This window comes from Epargyreus clarus, unplaced genomic scaffold (assembly GCF_041222505.1).
Source record: "Epargyreus clarus isolate Ecla_fem2 unplaced genomic scaffold, WU_Ecla_fem_2.2 ptg000014l, whole genome shotgun sequence".
NCBI lineage: Eukaryota > Metazoa > Arthropoda > Insecta > Lepidoptera > Hesperiidae > Epargyreus > Epargyreus clarus.
In genome coordinates, this window is record NW_027332222.1 from 14,814,207 (window position 1) to 14,836,584 (window position 22,378).

General features: G+C 34.7%; 1 protein-coding gene and 1 long non-coding RNA gene across 3 annotated transcripts in view; one reads left to right on the plus strand and one right to left on the minus strand.

The window, feature by feature from the left end:
* Positions 1–8,016: 8,016 nt before the first annotated feature.
* Positions 8,017–10,000, plus strand: LOC140746972 (uncharacterized). The gene is made up of 2 exons (XR_012102834.1): positions 8,017–8,483; positions 8,955–10,000. It is a non-coding gene; the product is annotated as an uncharacterized LOC140746972 (long non-coding RNA).
* Positions 10,001–20,258: 10,258 nt separating this feature from the next.
* Positions 20,259–22,378, minus strand: part of tow (target of wingless) — a 114,939-nt gene continuing 112,819 nt past the window's right edge. The window contains exon 4 of one of the 2 annotated variants that reach the window (XM_073079173.1): positions 20,259–22,373. In XM_073079173.1, the coding sequence (XP_072935274.1) occupies positions 20,832–22,373 (1,542 nt within the window). In that variant the 3' untranslated portion in view covers positions 20,259–20,831. The remainder of the gene's footprint in view (positions 22,374–22,378) is intronic. The other variant, XM_073079172.1, reaches the window with a different exon arrangement.

Here is a 22,378-nt window from a genome sequence, read left to right on the forward strand (position 1 = left end):
GCAGATTCCTGATTAATTCATCGTAATATTTGCAGTTATTATGAAAAAATCTGAATAAGAACCAGTTTATTTAATTTTATTTGGATTTTTGAACGTATCAGTAGCACCAATAATAGACAATATCTTGATAGCCCTGGCTTCAGATAAGCGAAGCGAGACTGAGAGTAATGAAGCACGACCGAGAGACAGAGTAACGAAGCACAATCGAGAAACAGCGTAATGAAGCAGCATCAATATGCGTAGCGCTGAAAATTAATCGCGTTATTGGAAACAAGCAACGGGATTTAATTATAATTTGGAAATGGAAGGTGTCAATCGTAAATTATTTCAATCACGCACATTTGGGCGACGATCCTCCATTTTGTGACGTCATTAAAAGGGTCATCCGTATAAATAATAGAAAAAAGCATTTTTGGTGTAACAAATGTCCAGTCTTACTGTCTGCTACAAAGGCTTAAAATGATTTTTGTTAGTAACTTATTTTGATAAGATTTTATTTATCTTACTTTGTTAATTCGTATGTAGTGTACGATAACGTTATCTTGTTTCTGAATTTTAAACCCGTTAATCCTAGTTGATCGAGCTGAAATTTTGAATACATTTGGCGTTTGGTTTGGGCGTTAATTCATGGTTCTCATTCTCCCGAATTAAATAAGTCGGACCCATCAAAATGGCGGATTCTCAAAATGGCGGAACAATTATTATTTTTTCATCACCTGCATATGGGTTTCAAATAGGTTTTATCATAATAATACGAAAAATAAAAATAATAATATATTTTTGTAAAAAAATTAATGACGCCACGTCACGATGCGTTCGATATATCCCTTCTTTCATAAACCCTCGTTAATCCTGAAAAGGGGATGACAGTAATAAAGGACGAACCAATAGTGTATTAACGCAATTTAACGTGCGAAACGCAAATAAAACGAACACGTTATTGGAAACAAACAGAATTTAATTATGTTCAATTTGCCAATGGAAATGAGAGATGGAATTGGGTTTTACTGTCTACGACATATAGATGTGTGCGACTTGTCGTTTCGGAAATGGTGTTCTAAACCAGAAATATTAGGACTTTAAAATTTAACGCCCCAATAATATTTCATGCAAAACAGATTTTTTGAATAAAAAAATGGGTTATCTGTAAAATCGGTTTACTGACGATAGTTGAACGTGACAACGTCATAAGAATATACTGATGGAATGGTTGCATTTTTCAAAAGGATTGTGCCTCTTTGTCGCTCGTTCCGCGCTCTCGCTTGAACTTCAAGCCTTAAATGGAACGCCTCAGAGCGAGGTAACGCCGCATCGGTCATGTTTTTTGGTGCATGCAGCCGGCGCCATCGAATTATAAGACGTTGTCTCGTCAAAAAATTAAATCATATCAAGTAAAACTTGTGTGAAATGGAGTGGCATAGGTGTTTAAGTAGTCGATTTTTTAATAATAAAATATTTGGTGTATTGTAAAGTAAATAAAAGTATATATGCTGTTATATTATGTTGATTTGCGATACGATGCCAAACTACTAGCGATCTAAATAATTCGTACCCGCATCTTAAAGATGGAAGATGTTAGTTTTCGCAATTCTACGTCGGCTACCCTTTCTTCCCCTCCCCAGAGGGAATGCGTCGGCACGTGTAACGCAACAAAGCTGACGGAGACTAAAGACTAATTCTACTAAAAGTTTGACTTGACGGTATAGTAAGGTGTACATTTTATGTCACAATGCTGGTCAGAGTTCTAACAAACCTGTGTACTGAGATTGAGGAAGGTATATGTTTATATCCGGCTTTCATCACTGACATATGTGTCACACATGACTTTCGACACTGATATTTTATCACACATGGTGTTCGTCACTAGCAATGCGTCACGCGTGGCTTTCGTCACTTACGTGTGTGTCACACATAGCTTTCATCACTGAAATATATGTCACACATGGTGTTCGTCAGTAACATATGTGTCACACATGATGTTCATCACAAACTTGTGTCACACATTGAGCTCTTCACAAACTTATGTCAGACATGCTGATCGTCGATAACATAAGTGTCACACATGTTGTTCATCACTATCATATGTGTCAATCATGGCTTACGTCACTATCATATGTGTCACACTTTTGTTTGTCACTAACATGTTTGTCGCACATGTTGTTCGCCATTAACATATTAGTCATACACGCTGTTATTCATACATTTGTTCAAATTTCAAATATATTTTTCATAATTTTTGTTCGCCACAAACATTGCCAGTCAGTTACCATGACTTTTACAAACTGGTATATCTTGTCACAAACCCTCTGAAGCCAAGGGACATTGTGGGAAAAATGTCGACGAGTCTATCATTTCTACTAGAAAACGACTTGTTAAATCAAATATAAGATATAGGGATATTGCCTCCTTACTCTACCTTAAGTTTGAGATCAACGTAAAACTTTTCTATGTTATATGACTTAATAGCTCATGTTTTAGTTTTTTTTTCTTTTTTAGGTTTGGACACGGGTTTCACAAAGTGGCCCTTAGAAATTCATTATACTAGCAAAACGGTGAAGGAAAACCAAATTCGCATTTGGCCTTCTCTGTAAAGTATAGCCTAATTCCCTTTCATTCTGAGAGATCTGTGTACAGCAGTAGGACAGTTATGGATTGAGAATCGCAGGATACTAATTCAGACTAAAGGAGGAAAGTACTGCTTAGTTTTGTTCCATGTAGTGTAGGGTAGTTACAAAAGTAAGAACGGGACCCTATTATTAAGCTTCCGCTGTCTGTCATAGTCTGACATGTCTGTCTGTGTGTCTCTGTCATGTCTGTCTGTCTATTGACAAAACATTAGCCGAGGCGGCTTTTTTGCGCTATACGGCAATTAAGTTCTGACTTGGTTTAATATTTAAATCCGAAAAGTGACTATTATAAGTCCTTATTATATTAAAAGCAGTATTAATAAAATCTCAAGAGAAGTCATAAATTCCTTGAATTACGATTCGCAACTGGGTCGCAATAGCAATAGCTTGAATACTTACTGCGGGGTTAATAATAACAAGTTGTTCACTTCGTTGAGAGTTCCGTTGGAACGCTTTGTAAGGTCTCGTAATGAACAGCGGAAACGTAACAAATCTTCATAAAGAAGCGCTTGGAAAGAAATTCCCGTTAAAATGAGGATATTTGTGCGCGATTCAACTGTTTCTATTTAAGCAAACTGTACGAAGATTAAGTGGCAAATCAGTATGGCGACTAATGCTGCATGGGGCATTTGTAACCAATTCGTATAGACCAAGGGTTTTATTTGAAGTGGTGCGATCTACCTACCCGGTTATGTTATGTTACCCCGGCATAGGTCTAACTAAGATGATCGCCTACGTTCGGTCAGTCGGTATGAACGAAAATGAATTAATTTCTTTTTCATGAAATTGAATAAGTAAAGCAAACCCAAAAACCTAAGATCGTATAATATTCCTATCTGAGGTCGGCCACAGATGCTCCGCTACCCCTGAGGATTAAGCTGGAACTTCTCAGTAAAGTTTGTTTTCCTCACCACACCCTTCAAAACAGAACACAGCAGAGCTTAACACTGCTGATGTTAGTGTGGTAGTGGTATCTCCGCAGATGAACCACAAAATATTCTATATCTCCTTTTGATTGACCATTAGAAACTGCATGTTCATTAGCTTCTACTCTACTCATAATATTACTTTTTTTTTATTTTTTGATAATATAGAAGTGGCAGACGAGCATGCAGTCCACCTGATGGTAAGTGGTTACTGCCGTCCATGGACATCTGTAATCAACCCCAGATAGGATTAGATATTCCTACCTAAGTTCGGCCACAGATGCGCCGCTACCCCTGAGGACTAAGCTGGAACGCCTCGGAAAAGTCTGTCTCCCTTACCACACCCTTCAAACCGGAACACAGCAGCGCCTAACACTGCTGTTAAGGTAGAAATAGGTGTGGCGTAGGTGCCGCCGGAGTCGAACCACAAAGGATTCTACCACCTTCTTTTTAAAGCCTTCTTTTTAAACTTTTAAAGGTTTATACATAGTAAAAAAAGGTGCAGTTAAAAAAAAACTTAAAATTCCAAAAAGCAATTACAATAATGACGTATCCATTCAATAATTCAACGATATTTATACAAATATCAATATACCTTCGAACATCTTCAGGTAAGGAAATACAAGACCGTATAAAATACGATGAATTCCAATTTCCCTAATGGCTTCCTTAATGTGCGACTGAAAATTTTATGAGCTAGAAATATAATGTTTATTATTGTGAAATGTATGTACATTATGGATGTATGTTTGTACTTACGTTTGATAAAAGAAAAGTAATATAACGAAAATGGACCTTGACTTGATTAAATATTAAGTTCTTTGGGCAGTCTGGAAAATGCGTCCGAGGTTCAAATCCCATTATTAGGTTCAAATCCCAAAATTAGATTTTTCTAAATAATGCGCATATGAAAAATAATTATTAATGAAAAAATCATAATCTTTTTTAGTTTTGCTTACGTTTACGATTAGTTATGATTGTGATTAATAATTATCAGTGGTTGAATAATGTCCTACTGCTGCTGTGAAAAGGCATTGTCAAATACCCTGGTCAAATGCGGTTTGGTGGACGTCACACACTTTTAGCTACTTCTAAGAGCTCTCAGGTTTCTAAATTTCCTTAAGTAGGTATATTTTCCGTCACGGTTATATCGACGCAAAAGTATATGTGTCTATATTATCGATATTTTCTGCGATGTATTCGTGTGACACTAAAAACGTGTCGGTCTTTCCTACACTGTATCGGTTAATTAAAAATCATTTCCATGGTCTCGGTCGGAATTAGAACGAGAGCTCTCGATCATACAAAGTGTTCTTCAGAGCTACGTCGGGGTGTGAGCTCGCAAGGGGTGTAAACTATTTTAGGTAGTTTTTCTATCAAGCAAAATAGCGTTTTTGTTTGAACAAAGCGTTGTGTAGCGAAAACTCTTAACTATTGTGCATGGGTTATAGTGAGTGTCGGTAATGTTACTTTATATATGAACTAGCTGACCCGGCAAACGTGTTGCCATATAAATAAAAAAATGTTAAGGGTGAACACCCCTTATCACTTAGAGGTATGAAAAATAGATTAGCCGATACTCATACCAACTGAACATGTATGTAAAATTTGGTGAAAATCGGTAAAGCCGTTTCGGGGGAGTACGGTAACTAACATTGTGACACGAGAATTTTATACATAAGATGATATTGAACTTAGTACCGTATCTTTGTATTATGGAAATTTTTGGTCTGCGACCTCACTATCTATAATTTTTGATATTTTTTGGTGTCTTTATTAGAATTAGCGGCGTTTGGAACCTCTCATTATTCAAATGAAACTATCACTGTCTTAAATAAAAACTAAATTAATAAATAAATAATTAATTAAAATGAAAATTCATTTAATTCGTCAATCCCTTACTGTACCACTGCTGGATACGGGTTTCCTATCAGAATGAGGATGATTAGGCCATAGTCCACCACGCTGGCTAAGCGCGTAGATAGACTTCACATATCCCTGAGCATTTTTTAAGATCCCAAACAATTATTTGGATTAATTAACCATGTTATATTATTTTAATTTCCTAAATCTTCGTTACTTGGTGGTGGTGAAGGTGGTAGAACCCTTTGTTGTTCGACTCCGGCGGCACCACCGCCACACCTATTTCTACCTAATAACAGCAGTGTTAGGAGCTGCTGTGTTCCGGTTTGAAGGGTGTGGTAAGGGAGACAGACTTTTCCGTGGCGTTCCAGTTTAGTCCTCAGGGATAGCGGCGCATCTGTGGCCGACCTCAGGTAGGAATATCTTTTCCTATCTGGGGTTGAAAACAGATGTCCATGGGCGGCAGTAGCCACTTACCATCAGGTGGACTGCATGCTCGTCTGCTACTCTTAAATTATAAAAAAAAATACTTTATAACCACGAACATTAAACAAAACCAATTTGAAATAACGCTGGGTACTGACTTCTTCATTGCTTCGGGGAACGGCCATTTCCGCTATTTCCAGAATCTAATGCTAAGTTCTATTTCTGTTTGAATTCAATTAAGACTCTGTTGTCTTATTACTGGAACCCTATCGTGGGGTTTCATTAATTTATTCTTGGAATAGTGTATTTTTTGTATTTTTAAAACAACTTAGATAAGTCTTGTGTAATTATAGGACCTTTGTCGTATTATTTAAGTATATTTATTTACGTATTTTTAATTTTTTGATGTGAAACATCTATAGCCGCACGTAAAAAAGATTTCTGGCGTGGCGACGATTACCTTTAACTACATAGACAAATGTTCTATAAGAGACAGAGCTATTAGAACAATGTGATAAAAAAAGACAACTAGTGTTTGACCTTGCGTTTCAAGTGTACGCAAACGTAAATATTGACCATGGAATATAGTGACCAATGATTACTTCAGTCAAAACGGGACATCGATTTTTTATGTCAAATACTTTTTACTTGAAAAAATATAGTTAGAAATAATAAAAAACACGCTTTTATGATAAAATTAACTAAAAAGTAGAAAATAATTTTCAATCTAGGAATCATTTAAGGAAAAGTAAATAGTATAATTGTGCAAAAAATGTGGGGCGCTTTATGAAAACTGATAAATGGAGCACCCCATGTTTTTTTCACAATTATAATATTTACTGTTACTTAATTGACAATGGCAACGGTTCATTTCGGAGACAACGGCACGAAGCATCGAAAAAAGGGACTGTCCCGTTAAAAACGGGACGTATGGACGTATATTTCTCATTGATACTCATGCTTGTCAAAGACAATGAAATAATGGAACAGAAGGTAAAAAATGTCCAGAACTGTCGATAATAGTTTTAGTACATCGTTTACGTAGAAATGTTATAGTACAGTTTAACTAAATAAATTATTATTATATAAATATATAATTTGATGAAAGAATGTATCTATACAGATGTATCGACTGGTTTAAAATATACGATTTAAAAATTGTTTATATTTATTATCGTATATTAGTAAAGATTACTCACTCCTAACAAGAAAATGTACCCAGTTTTGAGAATTGAAATAGTTGCGTAAAAAAGTTTTGCCACGTCTCCGTGCTAAAATGTCCCTAAAATATTTGAAATAATTATTTATTTATTATGTAAATTACGCAGTATTAGTTATTTATTTGTAAATTTTCTCTAAAAATGTTTTTATTTGTCAAGAATTCAAAAAAAACTTACTAATAAGCCGTTTGTGGCTTCATTCAATTTCAAGGCGGCGAAGTATCTTTACTAATTTATGTTTATTATTTTCAGTTTTATTTTACACACGACCATTAATTGCAAAGTTGTGTACATTTTATAAATGTACTAGCTGACCCAGCAAACATTGTGTTGCCATATAAATAAAAAAAATGTTAAGGGTGAACAACCCTTATCACTTAAGAGATATGAAAAATAGATAGATAGTAGCCAATTCTCAGACTTACTGAATATGCATATAAATTTTGATGAAAATCAGTAAGAGCGTTTCGCAGGAGTACAGTAACTAACATCGTGACATGCGAATTTTATATAATCTTACCGTGGTCTTTTTGAGGATTAATTTCTGGCTATACAAAGATTGTTTATTAAATTATGTTTAGGTTAATTTATTCAATTAAAGAAATTTTAAAATACCGTATACTATCCTATATAAATTTTATGGTAATATTTTTTATTATTTACCACAGATATCGAAGAAAATTTAGAGATTAGGATACAGAATTTCCCATATATCGATTTTATTTTATTAAAATAAACTATAAAAAGTTATATTTTGACTAAAACACACTAATATAAAAATTAAGCAGTGGGATCTTAAACTATAACATACACGTATGAACATCGTGAGCTTCAATAAAATGTCACTTCTGTTCTGTTGATCTATGGTCATAGATCAATGAAAATTTTTTTATTGATCTATGACAGTTCAATTCAATCAATGAAAGTTTTTGTCAATGAAAGTGATAAAGACGCAAAATGCATGGTCATGCATTTTGCGTCTTTATCACTTTCATTGACAAAAACATACTTTGTCTCTTTCTGGTTACTCATGTAATCATGGCGGATCGAACACGAAAAATAAACAAAATTTAATAATTTCTCTTCATTTACGTGTGATAGGTGATTCCATGAATCTTGTTTCTTTTTCGAGCATAATTTTTGCATTTATGCATTGCACAAGAAGGCATTTTGAGGCTTAAAATTCAAAATAATGACGTTTAACGTGTTCAGTGACATTCGTGTGTATTACTACGCCGCGCGAGAGCGACTGGAGTCGTTTTAACTCGTTTTACACCACTTGACGTATTTTGTATGTTTTAAGTATTGCCCGCTTATTTTTCTGATAATAAAATGTCTGACCGTGATAATTTAGAGAGTGAAAGTGATCAGCCTTCTGCAAAGAAAGCAAAATCACACTATGACACACCATCAAGTCATCAGTAAGTTAATTATTTTTTTATAATTAAAGTATGCATTTATCTGTGCATTAAGCACGCGTATATTTGGTGTGTTTTGAGCGCCAGCAAATGTAAAATCTACTATCTTGGTAGATTAAAATTCACATAAAAATCATTGCATACAATGTTTTTAAATTATTAATTAATTTTAATGTCATTCTTCTCAGAGAATAACTTTATTAAGACTGACAGAATTGTATTTCAAAATCAGCTGATGGCGTGCAGCGCACGAAAGTTTTTTCTTATTTGTTATAAATATGAACATTAAAAAATTAATTAATTTTTCTAATCATAGTGGCATTTATTGTGAAACATTCATTATTGATACTTATAATTTACGATTTTAGTAATATATTGAAATAACTAGCTAAGATTCTTGAGTTTACTAATATATTGGAGCCAATTTATTTTTTTCTGTATATTTTAATAACATATTTTTTATAAATATTTCAGAACCCAACAATCATCACAGGGGTCACAAAATATTATTATTGAAACTGGAAGTCACCAAGATCAGTTAAACACAAGACATACTATTAATGTTATGTAAGATTTTGTAAATCTAATAGTACCAGAATATATTGAAATAGTCATCGTTATCTGGAAAAAAATCGTAATATTTTATTTTATCATTATGACATATTTAGTTCCTATCACAATATGTTCTTTTCTGCATATTACTTTTACAAAATAATGTCGATGTTTCACATCTGCCAGGCGTCCCGTGACGGCTCACATTTTTTGATGTGAAACATCTATAGCCGCACGTAAAAAAGATTTCTGGCGTGGCGACGATTACCTTTAACTACATAGACAAATGTTCTATAAGAGACAGAGCTATTAGAACAATGTGATAAAAAAAGACAACTAGTGTTTGACCTTGCGTTTCAAGTGTACGCAAACGTAAATATTGACCATGGAATATAGTGACCAATGATTACTTCAGTCAAAACGGGACATCGATTTTTTATGTCAAATACTTTTTACTTGAAAAAATATAGTTAGAAATAATAAAAAACACGCTTTTATGATAAAATTAACTAAAAAGTAGAAAATAATTTTCAATCTAGGAATCATTTAAGGAAAAGTAAATAGTATAATTGTGCAAAAAATGTGGGGCGCTTTATGAAAACTGATAAATGGAGCACCCCATGTTTTTTTCACAATTATAATATTTACTGTTACTTAATTGACAATGGCAACGGTTCATTTCGGAGACAACGGCACGAAGCATCGAAAAAAGGGACTGTCCCGTTAAAAACGGGACGTATGGACGTATATTTCTCATTGATACTCATGCTTGTCAAAGACAATGAAATAATGGAACAGAAGGTAAAAAATGTCCAGAACTGTCGATAATAGTTTTAGTACATCGTTTACGTAGAAATGTTATAGTACAGTTTAACTAAATAAATTATTATTATATAAATATATAATTTGATGAAAGAATGTATCTATACAGATGTATCGACTGGTTTAAAATATACGATTTAAAAATTGTTTATATTTATTATCGTATATTAGTAAAGATTACTCACTCCTAACAAGAAAATGTACCCAGTTTTGAGAATTGAAATAGTTGCGTAAAAAAGTTTTGCCACGTCTCCGTGCTAAAATGTCCCTAAAATATTTGAAATAATTATTTATTTATTATGTAAATTACGCAGTATTAGTTATTTATTTGTAAATTTTCTCTAAAAATGTTTTTATTTGTCAAGAATTCAAAAAAAACTTACTAATAAGCCGTTTGTGGCTTCATTCAATTTCAAGGCGGCGAAGTATCTTTACTAATTTATGTTTATTATTTTCAGTTTTATTTTACACACGACCATTAATTGCAAAGTTGTGTACATTTTATAAATGTACTAGCTGACCCAGCAAACATTGTGTTGCCATATAAATAAAAAAAATGTTAAGGGTGAACAACCCTTATCACTTAAGAGATATGAAAAATAGATAGATAGTAGCCAATTCTCAGACTTACTGAATATGCATATAAATTTTGATGAAAATCAGTAAGAGCGTTTCGCAGGAGTACAGTAACTAACATCGTGACATGCGAATTTTATATAATCTTACCGTGGTCTTTTTGAGGATTAATTTCTGGCTATACAAAGATTGTTTATTAAATTATGTTTAGGTTAATTTATTCAATTAAAGAAATTTTAAAATACCGTATACTATCCTATATAAATTTTATGGTAATATTTTTTATTATTTACCACAGATATCGAAGAAAATTTAGAGATTAGGATACAGAATTTCCCATATATCGATTTTATTTTATTAAAATAAACTATAAAAAGTTATATTTTGACTAAAACACACTAATATAAAAATTAAGCAGTGGGATCTTAAACTATAACATACACGTATGAACATCGTGAGCTTCAATAAAATGTCACTTCTGTTCTGTTGATCTATGGTCATAGATCAATGAAAATTTTTTTATTGATCTATGACAGTTCAATTCAATCAATGAAAGTTTTTGTCAATGAAAGTGATAAAGACGCAAAATGCATGGTCATGCATTTTGCGTCTTTATCACTTTCATTGACAAAAACATACTTTGTCTCTTTCTGGTTACTCATGTAATCATGGCGGATCGAACACGAAAAATAAACAAAATTTAATAATTTCTCTTCATTTACGTGTGATAGGTGATTCCATGAATCTTGTTTCTTTTTCGAGCATAATTTTTGCATTTATGCATTGCACAAGAAGGCATTTTGAGGCTTAAAATTCAAAATAATGACGTTTAACGTGTTCAGTGACATTCGTGTGTATTACTACGCCGCGCGAGAGCGACTGGAGTCGTTTTAACTCGTTTTACACCACTTGACGTATTTTGTATGTTTTAAGTATTGCCCGCTTATTTTTCTGATAATAAAATGTCTGACCGTGATAATTTAGAGAGTGAAAGTGATCAGCCTTCTGCAAAGAAAGCAAAATCACACTATGACACACCATCAAGTCATCAGTAAGTTAATTATTTTTTTATAATTAAAGTATGCATTTATCTGTGCATTAAGCACGCGTATATTTGGTGTGTTTTGAGCGCCAGCAAATGTAAAATCTACTATCTTGGTAGATTAAAATTCACATAAAAATCATTGCATACAATGTTTTTAAATTATTAATTAATTTTAATGTCATTCTTCTCAGAGAATAACTTTATTAAGACTGACAGAATTGTATTTCAAAATCAGCTGATGGCGTGCAGCGCACGAAAGTTTTTTCTTATTTGTTATAAATATGAACATTAAAAAATTAATTAATTTTTCTAATCATAGTGGCATTTATTGTGAAACATTCATTATTGATACTTATAATTTACGATTTTAGTAATATATTGAAATAACTAGCTAAGATTCTTGAGTTTACTAATATATTGGAGCCAATTTATTTTTTTCTGTATATTTTAATAACATATTTTTTATAAATATTTCAGAACCCAACAATCATCACAGGGGTCACAAAATATTATTATTGAAACTGGAAGTCACCAAGATCAGTTAAACACAAGACATACTATTAATGTTATGTAAGATTTTGTAAATCTAATAGTACCAGAATATATTGAAATAGTCATCGTTATCTGGAAAAAAATCGTAATATTTTATTTTATCATTATGACATATTTAGTTCCTATCACAATATGTTCTTTTCTGCATATTACTTTTACAAAATAATGTCGATGTTTCACATCTGCCAGGCGTCCCGTGACGGCTCACATTTTTTTTTGTTTTAACGAAAATATTTTGCTCTATTAAAACAGACATACCTAAAGGTAGCTAGGTAAAAGTTCTTGTGCCAATATAGTTGTGTGAAAGTAGATCTGTAGAAAATCCGTTCGGTCGATTTAAAATATTACTTTAATAAATATAGTTCAAAAAAGTAAAAAAACACGCTTTTATCATAAAATCAACTTAAAAGTAGAAAATTATTCTATTTCATTCTTTCATACATGCAGGGTAAGATAAGGATGTATGTTGATCTCTTTCTACTGAAAAACGGAGTTACTCCCTGAGAAACATACAAGTGAAGCTAATATAAAGCGTGTAAAAATGTTTTGTCGCTCAGGCCTGTCTGTAATTTTAAAATTATGTCATTTATATACATATATGTTCGTATTTACACCTATGTTTAATGTAAATTTTACTAAAACAAAAACAACTAGCAAAAATCTGATTCATATGAAATGTATTTTGTAGTATATTACTACTATATTGGAAACCTTAAAAGTTACACAAAATCTGATTTTCCTTAACTCAAAACGCAAGCCATAAACGGAGGGCCACTAATTGTCAATTAGGCAGGTGCGCCCACGGCCATAAATTAGTATATAATATGAATCGTATACATTGTATGTTACAAAAATATCTCACTCTAATTTTATTTTTATTATTTAAGCGAGTAAGCAACATATCAACGCAAGGTTTGTAAATAATTATGTTTTATAATAAAATAAAATTTCTGAAGGTGGTAGAACCCTTTGTGGTTCACACACCTATTTCTTCCTAATAACAGCAGTGTTAGGCCCTGCTGTGTTCCGGTTTGAAGGGTGTGGTAAGGGAGACAGACTTTTCCGAGGCGTTCCAGCTTAATCCTCAGAGGTAGCAGCGCATCTGTGACTGACCTCAGGTAGGAATATCTAATCCTATCTGGGATTGATTACAGATGTTCATGGGCGGCAATAGCCACTTACCATCAGGTGGATTTTATGCTCGTCTGCTACTCCTATAATATAAAAAAATATATATATTAAGTATAATACGTTTGAAAGATCGAAAGTTGTAAGCGCTGAAATTCAAATAACCATAAAATAGTGCAAAGTAACAAAAAGTTGTTTCCTCAAAACAGTTGCATTGAGCTGGTTCTAAGCTGTATTTTATTACGAGAATCTCATACAAACTCTCGGTAGAGAAAACAGAGAAAATTGGGTATCTACAAGCGTAAACTTTAAGGAGAATTATAAGGACTTGTCCTATTGCTGGCGATTATTGATTATGATATTGGCTGGTGTTTTTTTTAATTAGATCATCATTACGTGCATCAATTAATTATGATAAGTTATCTTACTCAGGAAAATATATTTTCGAAAAAATAACTAGTTTTTTGCTCAACGTAGTGGGTGTTTCACATTTCCAGCCTATTCTTATCATATTATGTCCTTGATATAGATTAAGTAATGTTCGTGTTCTGTCAATACGTCAATATTATATTTATAACGATACAATAAATTAATATAAACTAAGTAGTCATTTTAACTTATTTTCCGTATTAAAATATGCAGTCCATTCTATAGAGGTGTCAGTACACTTTTGTACAATCATTTTTTTGCATTTCGCAAACATTCAGAAGCTATACAGCTTATCGCCTCACGCTTACGAGGCAACAAGTTTCCGAAGCAAGCATTATGGCTTGGATTTCGATTACGGAGAGCCGCCGGGCGGGGATAAACAGGGTTGCTCCGCTTTGGAATAGCCGGTTATTAAAATTTTAAGCCAAATTGTTAAACTTGTGTGGATTTATTTTAATAACTTCGCTAAATCCAAATTTTGTTTTTTATCAACATGTTTGTTGGATGAACTTCTATGTTAATTTTTTCTTTTATGTGTTCGTTAATTAATTGTTCGTGTTAATTAAAGCTCTTAAGGTTAACATTTATATCTAAAGACACAGAGCGTGTCAGACGCGTACGGTTAGAGATAAAATATTTTATAGAAAAACTAGTTTTTGCCCGCGGCTTCGCCCGCGTTCAAAAGAAAAAATATAACATACTAACATACATAAAACTGAAAATTCGTACCTTCAACTTTGCTAGAGATCATCACTTGATCAAACACATAGTTTACGATTCAATCCTTACTAATATCGATTAAAATAATCGATGTTTTGGGTCGAAAAGATCGATTCTCCGATTAGTCGATCTTATATCGCCATCCCTAGTTTCCGTGGGATTTCCGGGATAAAAGCTATCCTTATGTCCTTTCTCGGGTCTCAGACTATCTTTGTACAATATTTCATTAAAATCGGTTTAGTGGTTTGGGCGTGAAGAAGAGGCAACCAGTCAGACAGACAGACCGACAGAGTTACTTTCGGATTTATAATATTAGTAAGGATATGATTTTACCTGACACGACACATTGAATGTCTGAAGATATAAATGGGGCGTATACATGTAAAAAGCATTGACAGAAACTCGGCCTCTCGATCGAGGGGTCCGAGATTCAAATCCCAGACACGCATCTCTGATTTTTCAAAGTTATGTGTGTATTAGAAATTAATTATCACTTGCTGATCGGTGACGAAAAACATTGTTAGGAAACCTGAGAGATTTATAAAAAAAAAATTAAAGGTATGTGAAATCTACCAATACGCACTTGGCCAGCGCGGTGGACTATGGCCTAATCCTTCTCATTCTGAGAGGAGACCCGTGCCCAGCAGTGGGACAGTAATGCGTTGATGATGACATGCAAAACGCACATATCAGTGTTTCGTATAGATTTTAATAAACCAACACAATTCTCTACTCCAATTATTGAACTTTAATAAACAGCATCATTTACCCATTTTTATTCAAGTCATGTAAGAAATATAAATTTTCAGTCTATATCGCCAACAGGTAGGGTCATCACAAATCGATTAATCATCCACAAGTGGACGTGGCAACCCTACAGATAGGAGCAAAACTTTTGATCGGCTTTCCACCTTCCTTTCTTTGCTTTGGACCTTTACGGAAACGGTTCAATTTAGGTTTATCTTTGGATTTCTTAGTAAGTATCATCTTTATTGTAACTAGGCACGGGACTTTTCTGAGTGAGACGGGTTTAGATCGTAGACCCATTGGGGATAACTAGACTTCCAAATCAAATCAAATTCGTTTATTATGGAATGTAGGTAAGCTAGGTACATATACAGTCATAAAATAATATTCCACTACATTCCCGCCGCAAGCGGGCATATAATAATTATAAGAAATACAAAAAAGAAAAAAAATGTGAAAGATAAAAATTATGTACATAAATTTAATTTAAATTATATACATTTAATTATAAGAAATACAAAATTTAATCAATGTCAAAGATAAAAAAATTAGATAAAAACTTTGAGATTTTTAAAAACATGACAGGCGTGTAAGTCTCCTCTGAATAATTTAATACACACACATGCACATAACTTTGAAAATGTGTTCCTGGAATTTGGACCCTGAATCCTTAATACGAGATGCTGAGTTTCAACCTAAGTAAATACACTAGACTATCATCTAAAAAAATCATCATCATCACTTATAGCTCGATTAGCCAAAAAGAACAGTGATGGCCTAATGGTTTCCGATTTTCAAATTTATGTGTAGAAATTAAGTATCACTTGTTAAAACGGCAAATGTAAACATAGTGCGAATACCATCAAGTCTGAGAGTTCATAAAAAAAGTTCTTAAGGATGTGCCAAGTCTATCAATCTACACTTAGGTAATGTGGACTATAAGACTAAATCTTTTGAAGGTGGTAGAGCCCTTTGTGGTTCGACTCCGGAGGAACCACCGCCACACCTATTTCTTCCTAATAACATCAGTGTTAGGCGCTGCTGTGTTCCGGTTTGAAGGGTGTTGTTTGACAAATTTTTCCGAGGCATTCCAGCTTAGTCCTCAGGGGTAGCGGCGCATCTGTTGCCGACCTCAGGTAGAAATATCTAATCCTATCTGGGGTTGAAAACAGATATCCATGGGCGGCAGTAGCCACTTACCATCAGGTGGACTGCATGGTCATCTGCTACTCCTATATTATAAAAAAAAAAATTAACTCTGAAAAAATACTTGTGCCCATCAGTGCTACAGTAATATCTGTCTGGGCTATCACTTTCAAGAACACAAAAATCAAATGCCAAAGTCCTAACATTAAATCCTTACGAGTCTGCACCCTTTTTAAGGATATTGCGGATTATTTTATCTGCAGTGCGAACCAAGCCATTGTGTCGTGTCGCAATGCGTTACGTTTTACAAAAGTTTTTTTCAAGAACTAAGTACGAGTGACTAAGATAATAGATAAAACTGCATTAGAACCGAGTAAAAGGTGTTACATCTAGTTTTAACTTGCTGAACAAACTTCTTTTATTAGATAAATGTAAATCAAGATACTGGAGCCAATGCTTTATTAATTATATGTAAAAATAATGGCATTTAAAAAAAGGGAGAAAGAGAAGAGAAGAGGAATAATTATTTTTAAAATAAAAAAGACAAACCCACTGAGTTTCTTACCGGATCTTCTCAGTAGAGGTCGCGTTCCGATCCGGTAGTAGTTTAAGAAAATATTGTAACTGACAATTTGTAAGTGCCGCCGTTGGCCTATACAAAATAAATATATTTCATTTCATTTCATATATTTCATTTCATTTCATTTAATCTAGACTTCCTAAATGATGTAATACTATGTAAAATAATAGCTATTTTTTAGATAAGTATGAGGTCCTTATGATGGTAAGTGGCTATTGCCGCCCGTGGATATCTGTGATAAGATAAGAGACCTACCTGAAGTCTGCCACAGATGCGTTGTTACTCCTGAGGTCTAAGCACAGACCTGTATTTGGTGCGCCTAAGTCTTCCGTATCACACCCTTCACACCAGAATACTCTACCATCTTTAACCTTTTGCCGCGGTAATTACCTATGTGTTTTACTTTTTCACTCTTTATCAGAAATGTTCTATAATAAGACCAAATATTTTAAGCATATTTCCATAACTTTCCTAGTTACTTTACATGTTTGCTACAAATATCGTAATCTCAACTTCACTGTCTCCATTTCTGATCCTAGCTAGCTTATCTACCAGGCTTCGCTCGCATCCAGGCGTTTTTACCTATCCCTCGGGTACGGCCCTTTTTCGGGATAAACGGTACCTTATGCCCTTTTCTGAACCCTTGACGAAGTGTGTGCAAAATTTCAACTAATTACATATTTAAGGTGTAAAAGTGTAGCACACAAACAAGTCATATTTGCATTTACAATATAAGTTAAGTGTCACAATTCATATATGACTGAAGAAATGAGAAATAACTATAAAAGAGAAATATTAAGAGAAATACTAGCTGACCCGGCAAACGTTGTGTTGCCCTATAAATAAAAAAATGTTAAGGGTGAACAACCCTTATCACTTACGTTATGAAAAATATATAGCAGCCGATTCTCAGACCTACTGAATATGCATATATAATTTGGTGAAAATCGGTAAAGCCGTTTCGGAGGAGTACGGTCACTAACATTGTGACACGAGAATTTTATATATAAGATATTATACTCATAAAAGTAACTAACCCAACATTATTGTTATTTTATTTATCCCTTACTAAAACCAGATGGCGGCTAGCCGTTTCATTTCCCGCTAATTAATGTTATAAGGGACAAGTTGTGCGTAAAACCTGTTTATCCGAGCGTGCTCGAAGGGTTGGCCCAGATGGCTTCTGTTTCCGTCAAGACACCCTTAAGGGCTGTTGGAACCCTTGTAGGAGGTGTGAAGGTCAATGCTACTATTTAGGTTAAGTTCGTTTTCTTAAAACTTTAGATAATTTTGGAAGTTTTCGTTCCTAATGAGATAAGGTTGTCTGTAACAGAAGTAGCGAGGTGGTATACTTTGTGTCTATTAAGTGATTTAATTTACCAGAAGACAGTCACAAATAGTACTTTTTATGAAGTAAGTGTGTAATTCTATTGTGATCTGATTTAATTCAATTCAGAATATAGCCTGAACGCTGCTACAGTGAGGCGAAAAAAATTGAACCTGTGAACTACTTGCGTTTGTAATTATCTAATTTTGATTTTATTTTTAGTACGTAATAAATCCTAACAAGCTCATTTGTAATATTTAAATCGAATCACGAAGCGACGATAAGTAACATGGAGATCTTTTATATAAATTAAGAAAAACCCGTACATAACATCTGGTATTCTTATTATGTAAAGAAAATAAATTGAATACTTTTATTGAACTCAACTCTGTTCTATTCATTGATTTTTCAAAATGGCGGCATAAGTGGACAGTCCCTTGAGTACAAATCCTAAGCCCTTTATGTCTCCTGCTCACCAATCCAAAATACAACTGATCAAAGTTTGCCTTTATCGAACCAATAAAACTTTACTGAAATTTGTTGCTTTCAGCTTAAATTCAGTGGGATAAATTCGGCGTGTCAGAAGGCTTTTGCGGACATTATGCTGAATAATTTATAGCAAAACTGAAACTTTTTGGTGCGCCAAATCGATATACAAATGGCCTAGAAGTCTGTTAATATTTAAACGCTCGTGGACTATTTTTGGCGAACGTGAAATATGTAGTTTTCATCCCCTATTTTGCCCTTAGGGGATGAATTTGCAAAGACCTTTTCTGAGTGCTCACCTGGTGTATTTTAGGAAATTTTGTGTGAAAAATCTTACTTTTATATCTATCGTTTTAAGTTGTGTGTTGTAATAGTCAGTGTTAGTTTTTCTGAAGTTTAAAGTTTAAAAATAAGTAAATTGAAAGTAGTAAAATAAATAGTCGTGCCATTTTAGCTCTACATGACTAACCAAAGTATTGATTTGGTAGCTTTGAGAAGGAGCTTAGACAGCATTTCAGATAAAATTACTTTAAAAAAATTAAATAAAGAGTTTTCAATCGTTTTTTTTATAATATAGGAGTAGTAGTAGAGAACACGGTAAGTGGCTACTGCGCCCATGGACATCTGTAATCAACCCCAGATAGGATTCGATATTCCTACCTGAGGTCGACCACAGATGCGCCGCTACCCCTGAGGACTAAGCTGGAACGCCTCGGAAAAGTATGTATCCCTTACCACACCCTTCAAACCGGAACACAGCAGCGCCTAACACTGCTGTTATTAGGTAGAAATAGGTGTGGTTGTGGTGCCGCCGAAATCGAACCACAAAGGGTTCTACCACCTTCAAATCCTTGATATTACTTACACTTCTTTTATTTTTACTTTACTTTGATTAAAGGATATTGAAATAAAACGACATAATTCTTTATCATTATTATTATTGAATAGTTTAAAATGCATCATTCGGCACTCATTCGAGTACCACTTACGTGTCTTTATCTAAACAATAGACATTCGATTATGTTCGTTCGATAATAAATTAATTACAATTCAATAAGTTAAATTTAGATACCCGTTTCTAACAGAAATTCGTAAGATATTTTCGACATCACAAAAACCATTTACAAAATTATAATTTATTAATCACCTAATCTTATATTAATTAATAATTAACGTAATTTAGAAAGTAATACATCAAGTTTCATCACAGCGTAACAGCCACAGCGGTGATTTTAAACTTATTCATGCTGCAGCTCCATCTGTGTTTTAACGCGTGAAATATGATGGTATTATTAGGGTTCCGTACCCAAACGGAACCCTATTACTAAACCTTCGCTGTCTGTCCGTCTGTCACGGGGCTCTATCTCTGGAGCCGTTATAGATTTTCACACACTTCAGTTTTTAACACGGTTTTATTAGCTTGGGTTGTATATATGTATGTAGGTATGTATGTAACTAAGTAATGGAATCTTTGAACCCGATTTCTATCCACTTTGAACGTTCAGTTTAATTCAAAATTTTAAAGAATTATCAAAAACCGCTGACAATACACGATTTTAATAATTTTGTACCATTGTCCTTATCAACATCCTCAGGATTAACGATTTTCGAGGCGAGATTAGACTAGATTGCAACAATTATTTATTGAGTATTTACTCAAAAATAAAATAAAAAACATTATTATTGGCACCGTTATACACAACTGTGTATAAGTAACTACTTAGCTGTGTATAACGGTGGCTGCTATAACAAAACATAAAATAAAAAATGATTTTTTTTTGTATTATTTAAAGCGTTTACGTTTTTTTTTATTTTAAGCACAGTGCTATGCTTTACCTTTGATGTGTTTTCTTTTTGTAATAAAGATAACGTGATATGTAGACATGCAATTTCAACATTATTGATGTTCTATTTTTTAGTTCGAATCTTTTAGGATTTTTGTAAGAAAATTATTTGTTTGTTTTGAGAGTTTATAAACGACGCCACCAAGTGAAATTATGAGCAATGTGCCCCAAGTTATGTTCCATAATTAAGTTAACACAGATGAAGACGTAGCATTATCAGAATAATTAAACTACATCGACAAGACCAACTTTATAACACCGATTGATAAAAAAGGCTCGATAAAGTCACATAATTATACAATGATAAGCACTTTGGAATCTAATTTCACTAAACTTTACATATCCGTCGACTAGACGCTACGTACACTTAGAAAATCTACATAATTACAAACTTTAACTAAGCATCTAGACTTTTAGAACTCTTCAGTGACCGCGTCGCGAAGGGGATCGCTTTGATCTTTTTACTTTTGTTTTCTATAGGGTTGTTGTAGTCGGAGCCGAGGGAAGGGGCGCTGAACACTGACGACTTGGAGTTAGGGGCGCTGTTCCCCGGAGACACCCCGCTGTCGGTACTGACTGACGCAGGACTCGGGCTTTCGCTGGGATTGTTACACACCGTCAGCTCCTGCCCGGGCACGGACACGATCTGCCCGATCTGCTTCTGTCTGACCAGGTTTATACTTTGGCACACATTCTTCACATCGCCGTCGCTCGCCTCCTTCTTGTGGTACCTCGTCAACGTCCCCGCTGACCCCGCTGAGTTCGCTCGGTACATTGGCACGAATTGTGATTGTGGGTAGTATTGCATATCCGGCGGCGTTTGGCCGGGTATCCACGGGCCCATGGTGGACACGACTGGGGGCATGTGGGGCCACATCGGCATTTGGACCATGTGGGAGCCGTCTGGCATGTATCCTGGCGCCACTGGCATGGGTCTCACGACACCAACAGGTGCTGGAGCGCTGTGAGGTCGCATGGCAGGATGTCCGTACTGGGCTACGAACTCCTCGTTTTCATACAATCTTGCGGTCGGATTCTGAGTATAGTCGACATTTGGAAATACCGTGTGAGGGCCTCTTTGTAAGTACGTGAACATCTGCTGCTGTGCTTGCTTCATTGCGACGTACTGCTGCAGATGTATTGCCGTTTGCTGCCTCTGTTGTACTATGTCTGGAGTCACGCTCGCTGTTGTATTACCGTGGATATAGTATATATGGGACTGAGAGTTCATTTGTGTGACTGGACTTTGTCTTTGTGTGTTACTGAACTTATTATCAATGACGTTATTCTGGGGATCCTGGTATTCTTCTGGCGGAGCTATATACTTTGGCGGCGATGGTGGTGTAACTTGTTGCGACATCGGATAGTTTATAATCTGAGTGATGTACGGCTGCTGCGTCTTCGCAGAATGTGCCGGGCTATGAGTTTGGAATGTTGGGTTGAAGGTAACTTGCGAGGTGTCTTGACTAGCATCTGTGTTTTCAATGTCTTTTTGGATACATCTTTGGTTATCGTTCGCCTCGTTCTTTTTTGGCTTTTGGTTGTAGGGTGCAACTTTGGGGTTATTCTTCCAATTGGCACCGGCGCTCTGTGGTCTTTTGACGGGAGACTTTGAGGGGTCATGCCAATTATCCCCGTTGATTTGTCGTTGTTCAGGGGGGTGGTGGGACTGTGCACTGTGCGCTCTTCGTGGAGGTGGAGACATGCCCTCAGGAACGTGTTGTTGCCTATAACATCTTCTGACTGTTCCCGGGCTGTGCTGACGTTCGGGGGGTGGAGGAGGCCTAGACACCCGTCTCCTTACTGGTGTCGGAGGACTCGGTTGTGATTGAGATGACTGCGTAGAGAGAGATGCTGAACGCCATTCATCTATTAGTCTCTTTCGCCGTTCCTGCTCAATTTGTACTTCAGTCTCGCTCGAGGAGTCGTAGTCTTTCCCCTGGT